The following is an 8,336-nucleotide window of genomic DNA, read 5'->3' on the forward strand; positions in this document are numbered from 1 at the left end:
CTGTGTGTGGCTGTAATAACACATTATTTCTGCCCCAGACACACTGCCTTTAGCTCATCAAGATCTTTATAAGCTAAATAAATGACATTATAGCACAGAAAATATCAACCTGTCAAACTGGAATTAAAGAATTGTGCCCCGCTGAACAGTACGGGAAAAATACAGTGCGTTATTTCGTGTTAACAAATGGATTATTATTATGCAACAGCTCCACCAGAGGTCGTAAGGGGGAGAAAAAACCCACAAAGTTTTGGCACAGAAAGTCTTGATTAAAGTTCAGTTTTTATTACCGGTGTGACATAAAATGTGATGTAAAAACAGACAACATATCAATTCATTTCTCACCAAAGTTTATAAAGACAAAAAACATCTTTTCAAGTACCTGTTTTTCTAGAACAATAAAAAACCTCCACAAATAATAAGTTTTGAAGCTTTATACAGACTTATGAAATATAATAATAATAATGAGGGAGGAAATGTAGTATGATGTCTTTTCCCCTCCGCCACAGAAGTTTGGAAGAGCCAGGAACCCATTGGGAAAGCCGAATACGAACATGAGATCGGAGGCAGTGTATAATATCGGAACCCTGAGGACGAGACATCGTCGGCTTCGCTCTGATCCTGAATACAGCTTGTATGAAAGAAAGAACATTTCCCACTGGTGCAGTACAGCTAGGTGAGATTAGTGCTAAAACTAAAACTAGCTACGTACGTTTAGCTGCGTTCACCGTTCACGGTGTAGAAACGGCCCGATGACGTACTGACCTGCAGCCGTACCGAGATGTCCTTAAACACTCCTTCATGTTTATATAAGTGAGAGCTCACCCAGATGCCACAACTCCAACAATTGAGATGATTTACGGATTCCAGTTTTGTTTTTGTTTTTTTGTTTTTTGCTGGAGATGAACAGGACTCTTTTTCTGTTGGTTGGGAAGACCTGGGTGACTTCACAAGTCTCTGAAGTCTGTGTTATGGTGCTTGCGCTGGCATGTGGCTTCAGTCAGGGTTTAGTGGCGTGGGTCCAGGGTCGGAGGGCAGATTGACGCGCTGCTCGTCCATGCGTTTGGCCTGCGAGCGCAGGATGAGGCTGAAGAAGTCTTCATCCGGCACTGTGGGGCCTCGCGACGGGGGAGGCGGAGGAGCACACCGCTGGTCGTCAAGTCGGGAACCCTGGGATAAAGTTTACCACTTGAGTTAACGCTGATAAGCTCTGAGACTTTGTGGAATTTAGCAAGACTGTGTATAAAATCCCTTTATATAATCATCAGCGGCAGAAAAATACACACACCCTGTTCTTCACCACTTCCGAGTATTGATGTTCCCACTAATCATGTTCAAACCCAAATGCTTTATACTGAATTTTTTTTTATTATTATTTTTTAAAAAGTGTACACTAAAGCTCCTATTTCACCGATCAGCCATAACATTAAAACCACTTGTGTAATATTGTGTCGGTCCCGCTTGTGCCACCAAAACGATGTTTAATGTTATGGCTGAACGGTGTATGTCGTGAACACTTATTTATCATAAACATTTTTATGTTTTTAACCCTCCATGAGATGAATAAACACTTCAGCTGTGTGTGTGTGTTTTGGTTCAAACCCTTATGGCTGACCTGGCACTTAATGAGAATGTCGAAGAAGTCGTCGTCTGGCTCCTTGCTCTCAGTGCTGGCTATGAGCTGGCTCAGCATGGCATCTCTGTTGTTTTGGTCCAGCACTAAACCCGGCAGCGTCCCCATGCTCGCCCGCTGCTCGTCCAGTCGCCGGGCTTGTGAGCTGGCCAGCAAGTCCAGGAAGTGGCCAGGCTGAGCCGAAGCTGCCTCTTCGGACACAGAAATAGCTAAATTATCGATAAATAAAAAAACATTTAAAAAAGGGGAGAGAGAGAGAAAAAAAAAAAAATCTATCGTTATTTTCTCAACAGTTAAACAACAAGGGCTAATGTATTTCACCAACTACTAATCTACACCAATATCAGGTGGGTTCAGTTACATGGATGGATTAGAAAAAGAGGAGCACTTTCCACAACGCGGAGGTGTGTAGCGCCGATAAGGATTGTTTACGAACCAACTGGAGCGCGTTACATTTAAAGACACGAATAAAATGAAAAATGAATGCATGGCCACGAGTACATACGGTCATGAAGTCTTGGGAAAGAGATCATGAAGTTCGATTTCAGTTCTATAATCTAAATTTATAGATACAAATATATATCTATAAATAGATACATTTCTAACCCTAACCCAGATAAAACATAGTAACGCTATGATCTCTAGATTAGAATCAGAAGACATGTCTTCACTGAGGACTTTATTTTTCCTTGCGTAATTGACAGCAGTGTTACAGTGAGCTGAGTTCAGATGGGTTGAGTTTTACCATTAAAATAAATTGTCTATTTAACTGAGTTGTTGTAAATGATAGAACTGAGATGTTCGTCGTTTTGTATTATATATTATGCAATATTTACATCAAAATCTCATCTCATTCCCACACATTGTTATTTTTATTATTAAAGTAGGGATGTAGGAGCAGGGCTTCTTCGTGATTGCGTTTGTGTCGTACAGTGTCAGAAACCACGTTTGACTGAAATACTAACTCCTCGACGTGTGATTCTTTAACACGGACTTTTCTTTCGCATCAAGCTTTAAATCACTCTGCTCTACAGGTCATCCCATCCGGTCCTACAGAGGTCATCGAGGTAAAGAGGAGGGGCTAACTCACGTTTTCTCACGGCTATGGGTGGGGTGTCACAAGGGGAGGGGGAGGAGCCACGGCTTAAGCCGCCCTGTAAGGAGCACCTCTGGTCGTCCATGCGGTTTCCCTGAAAGCGAGTGAGCAGGTCGAAAAAGCCCTCGTCTCCCAGAGTGTCCGGAGCGTACTGCAGGAGAGGACGAGAAAGAGCGAACTGATTTATTCGGATGAATGGAAAGAACAAAAGAATAATAAAGAATAATGAGTGAGTAAGCACCTTGGGATCCAGCTCGGGCGTACGAGGAGCACTGTTCTGGCTCTGTGGCGGTTTAGTCAGACTTGCGCCATCAGCTTTCTGTTTCTTCCCTTTAAAGCGATTGATGAAGAAGAGTTTGGACGACGTTTTGGCTATGGGTGAAGATTTGGACTGCTTGGGGGAGACATCCTCATCGCTCACTGGCCCCTGTGTGACAGACACATGAGTGTATGAAGTGGAGAAAGACTACCGGATTTGAGTAGTGTGTGTGTGTGTGGACTTACAGGGCTCTTGTCTTGACTAAGTTTCATGAGTTCCATGTTCTCCATGCTGTGTCTCCGTCCAGACCTGGGTTTCGCTCCTGCAGAGTCAAAAATCAAACCTTGTCTGTCATAATATTCATTTATAGTGTGTCTCTCTGTCCAATCCTGGGATTTTCACACACAGACACACACTCACACACACAAAGCTTCTGCTGATTGTAGTTACAGGAACCTTTTTTAGTTCATGCGTGTGCATGGTATCCTGTAACGGAACGCCGTATTCCGACTGGTCCAGAAAATCTCTGAAAACCGACCTGACGGATCCCGATGCCGTTTCTGGTCCAATGAGCTGCCGCAAGCTAAATAATCTACACGAACGCATGTGATTAGATAAACTGCAACACACCGCAGTCTTCATGTGATTGTTTTAGAGCTGCTGAAGCAGGGGAAGTTTCTGATCTCGGAACGTTAAAATTAAGGCTTAAAATGAAATGCGGGGTCTAGACTGATATGGCGCCCACGTATCTCACTCTGTGTGCTGGAAGACATAAGGAGAGACGGAGGGGAGACGGTGAAACGCAGTGTGAGAGGACGGATGGACAGATGAGAGGGTGTGGATGGGTGAGTGTTACCTGTTGGACTGTTACTGTCCGCGTAGCTGCCGTCTGTGTAGCTAATGGCGTGGTTCTGTTTCAGACCCAACACCAGCTGCAGGTCTGAAACATTCATTCTGGCCGTCAGCTCTCCGCTACGGTCTCCGATCTGACACACACACACACACACACACACACACAGGATTCGTGTGATGCACAGGCAGATAACATGGTGCTGATCGATGCTGGAGTGCAGACAGATAACAGGAGTGTGTAGCTCTCAGTGGGACTCAGGACACAGGAGTAAAGCATTTCCTCTGCAATCTGATTCCTCTTATCTCACACTGTGGCCAAGACTGGAATTAAAAAACTCACGGACGCATGCACACACACACCTCTTTGGAAATCTCCAGATGTTTCTCGGCATAGTGTAAGGCCTGCTCGTGGTTTCCAAGAGCCGTGTGGGCGTTCCCTAAACTCCAGCAAGCTCTCCCTTCTCCTATCCTACACACACACACACACACACACACACACAGGAACAAAGAAAAGAAAAGTGAATGAATACAGCTGTGTTGTTACTTTTCACTGCAATATGAGGAAGTGGTAACATGGCTAATTAGTGGTCATGTGGTCCAGATTTGTTTTTGTTTGCGGTCCTGTATCGCAACTTCTTATTTTTATAAACTGTACAGTCAGCTCCAAAATTATTGGCACCCTTGCTAAAAAAAAAAAAGTTTTCTTTTTAAAAGTTAGCGAACGCATCATTACACTGAAAATATGACCGACATCTAACCTTTAATTTAATGACTAGAATTTAAAAAAAGTAAACAAAGCCACGTGCATCACAATTATTAGCACCCCCGCATTAGGTACTCTGTGCAACTTATTTTTACCAACATAACAGCACCATAGTAAGAAACGAGTGTGAGTGTACCTGTCTTTGAGGTCCTGAGCGATGATGAGGTGTTTGAGGTGGTAGTCGATGGCTCTCTCGTAGTCCTGTAGAAGTGTGTATGTGTTGCCCAAGCTGTAACAGGCCTGAGCCTCCACCGCTCGGTCCCTCAGCTGCCGAGCCAGCTGTAGTGTGCGTCTGTGCAAAACCAACGTACACACACACACACACACACACACACACACACACACACACACACACACACACACACACACAATGTCAGACGTGATCGAGTCCCCGAACAACAGTGACAGGTTTAAAACCTACAGAGATACAAGACAACATGGTGGAGGTGAAAAAGAAACAATAAATCTATCACTTAACATCTTAATTGACTTAATACTAACAGACAACTAGATGACCAGACTCACTAACAATAACTTAAAAATAATTAAGTGAATTTATTTCCTGAATTTACTGATCTGACCCCCCCCCCCCCCCCACGATTCTGAAAACTGTGACATCACTACTGTTACACCAGTCTTTATTTCATCTGCATTAGTGTTGATGAGAAAGTTAATCTAGCTAGCTAAGCAAGTTAGTTAGCTGATAGGACTGGTAAAAGTGTTGCTATGGTTACAGTATACATGTAGCATGAGCTGATTTTTTCCCCCCAGGTCTCTCCAGGATTTCGCCGTCGCAGAAATGAACGCAAAATCAAGCAAACTGCAAAATTCGGAGGAGCTTGCGATTTTTTAAAATGAGGTTTGGGTCGAGACACGTCTTGTGACGTCATCATAAACACCACTCGTATTCAGCCAAAGCGCTCTTTGATTCACGTGCGTCGAACACGAGTACGGCTAAAACGTCTCATTTACCAACAAACGTCACTGAGAAAGGCCGTGTGAAACATTTTCGTGCAACTGTTGCTTCTGGTGTGCGTTTCATTTAAAACTTCTTGTTGTACTAACAGGACTTTCGCGAGTTTGCCTTCGCAGAAATCAAGCAAACTCTGCAATATTCGGAGGAGCTTGCAAGTTCGCAAAATTACCGCCGATTTTACGAAGATTCGGGCCGAGATGCTCGAGGGCTTGGACTGTGAAAAAAGTGTGAAAACACCTTCATGCTCTTTTTATTTCCAAACCCGAGATAATATATAGTTGAAAAAAAGGAAAAGTAAGGAATAATAATTACGCTGAAGTGTGAAACCATGCATGGTTGCTTGAGATCTTATTTGAAACGACCCGTTTTAAATGTTGTTTATTTTTTCCCCCTTTATACAATTTCTCTCCCAAATACCACAAAATAGTGAACAATAAACACTACGCTGCTAAAGATTCTCCTCTCACACATTTATAGAAAATATACAGACTAGAATATAAACCGTCAGGATTAAGAGCATTAAACTTGCTTGTAGTTTTCAGCTGCCACCTCGAACTGGCCCAGGAAGATGTACGCGTTTCCCAGGTTACAGTAAGCTCTCCTCTCGGCGGCCCGGTCGCCGAACTCCTTCGCGATGAGGAGACGCTGCGAACGCAAACCTCGAATCTCAGCAGAGTTTTACACAAAGATCCGATTTCGTTTGATCAATAAATCAAACAAAATCAGCTTGACAGAAATCTGAATATAGATCGTATACAACGGTCAACGTGGACAGTTTGTTTCTTCAGACGCACGACGTACCTGTTCGTGAGCCATCACAGCGTTCTGAAAGTTCCCCAGCAGGTACTGCGTGTTGCCCAGGTTACCGTAGGTCCGTCCTTGTGCTGCTCGGTCCCCCAACTCTTTCACGATGGACAGATTCGCTCTGTAAACACACGGTAAGTTACTGTATTACAGGTGGAACGGTTCGCAATAACAGTAAATGGTAAATGGCGCATTTATATAGCGCTTTTATTACACTGTGTTTCATTCACCCATTCACACACACACACTCACACACCAACGGTAGCCGAGCTGCCATACAAGGCACTAACTTGCCATCGGGAGCAACTTGGGGTTCAGTGTCTTGCCCAAGGACACTTCGGCATGTGGAGCCATGTGGGCCAGGAATCGAACCGCCAACCCTACGGTTAGTGGACAACCCGCTCTACCACCTGAGCCACAACCGCCACAGTACCGGCTGACGTGTCATCACAACCGTATGTTCATGGCGGCACGCTCGAGTTCTCGATTCTGATTGGTCGGAAGGTGTTGATTCATCTTCTAGAAGCGCTGACGACAAACCACAGGTTTATATGACTGCGCTCGGTCTAATACGGACAGATCAACGTCAGTGGAAAACACCACACGTTTCACATCGTGACACACGTAGAAAATATGTTGCGGGATTTATACTGCAAGCTCGGAAATTTACGAGCAGTCAGAAACACTTAAGTACGGGTAATTTGAAAGCAGTGCTGTGTTCAAAAGGGGCTGTTTCATGTTTTTGTGTGTGTGTGTGTGTGTGTGTGTGTGTGTGTGTGTGAGTGCCTAACATCATGTCTGGATTAAAAGCCCAAGCCTGTAATATAGACAGAACTCCTCTTTAATTTAGCCCACAGCAACGGCTTCCTTATATGAAATCAGTGGAACGGTGGAGTGTTTCTGTCCGTTTTAATTCATTTACAGGAAAATGTTCCTGCTGTTTTAGGAAAACAATCACGGCGTGGTGGTGTGATGCGGCCTGTCGTTATGCAGTTACCGTCGCCACCATGAAGTTAATGATTTCCCTATAACAGCACGTCCCTGAGTGCGCTATTCCACTTACACCACAGCAAACTGCCAACGCTTACCGTTTCTAATTTATTAAAGAACGATATGTTGTACTTTTTATCCATTTATTATTACATTTTAATGTTGTGGGACATCCGTGAGACAAGTTCGTTCCTGTTATCACTTACGGTGTAGCAGCTATAAGCACACACACCATAACACACAACCTCAAACTATAGTGCACACACATACACACAATAGATAGTACACATACATGCACGGTAATGTACACACACGCACACACCATAACATGCGCACACACACCTTGGCACATGCACAAATACCATAAACACATGAATATACATTAGCACATACACACACGAGATAGCACATACACGCACATCAAAGTATGCATAAACACACATCATAGCATGTGCACGCACCACAGATAGTACACACACACACCATATATAGTGTACATACATACACACACACACACACACACAAGGGATAGTACAGGCACACATCATAGCATGCACACACACATCACAACACACACACACACTTACTCATAGTACTCTGTAGCTTTCTTTAAAGCAATGCGCGCCTCCTCTGGAAGCTCTCCTGGGTCTGTCCCACTCCAACATATGTTCTTCCCCTTGGCGTGGTACACATTCCCATAATTATACAGCGCTCGTGCCTGCCCCACCTATCAACCCACACACAGACACACACACACACAGTTCAGTCTAGAGGAAAGTAACCGCTGCTGATGACATCTCTATAATGGATCGTCGCCTGCTGTTTAAACTGACTTTCTGCGCTACTGAAATAGTCTTCAAACACCCAGTTACTGTCCCAAATTAACACAGGGTATGGCAAAAACCCAAACGGACCCACTTTTTCCTCTTAACCCAAACGCAGTCGAACGGCCAGGACATGATC

At 44.1% G+C, this 8,336-nt stretch overlaps 1 protein-coding gene across 3 annotated transcripts in view; it reads right to left on the bottom strand.

Annotated features, from left to right (window-relative positions):
• Positions 1-20: 20 nt before the first annotated feature.
• gpsm2l (G protein signaling modulator 2, like) overlaps positions 21-8,336 on the bottom strand; it is a 24,685-nt gene continuing 16,369 nt past the window's right edge. For 2 of the 3 annotated variants that reach the window (XM_053643332.1, XM_053643330.1), the window contains exons 4-14: positions 7,961-8,100; positions 6,381-6,504; positions 6,109-6,224; positions 4,740-4,895; positions 4,201-4,309; positions 3,845-3,974; positions 3,234-3,310; positions 2,971-3,156; positions 2,724-2,880; positions 1,616-1,842; positions 21-1,170 (exon numbers count right to left, since the gene is read on the bottom strand). In XM_053643332.1, coding sequence (XP_053499307.1) covers positions 997-1,170; positions 1,616-1,842; positions 2,724-2,880; positions 2,971-3,156; positions 3,234-3,310; positions 3,845-3,974; positions 4,201-4,309; positions 4,740-4,895; positions 6,109-6,224; positions 6,381-6,504; positions 7,961-8,100 — 1,596 coding nt within the window. In that variant the 3' untranslated portion in view covers positions 21-996. The remainder of the gene's footprint in view (positions 1,171-1,615; positions 1,843-2,723; positions 2,881-2,970; positions 3,157-3,233; positions 3,311-3,844; positions 3,975-4,200; positions 4,310-4,739; positions 4,896-6,108; positions 6,225-6,380; positions 6,505-7,960; positions 8,101-8,336) is intronic. The other variant, XM_053643331.1, reaches the window with a different exon arrangement.

This window comes from Ictalurus furcatus, chromosome 15 (genome assembly GCF_023375685.1).
Source record: "Ictalurus furcatus strain D&B chromosome 15, Billie_1.0, whole genome shotgun sequence".
NCBI classification, from domain to species: domain Eukaryota; kingdom Metazoa; phylum Chordata; class Actinopteri; order Siluriformes; family Ictaluridae; genus Ictalurus; species Ictalurus furcatus.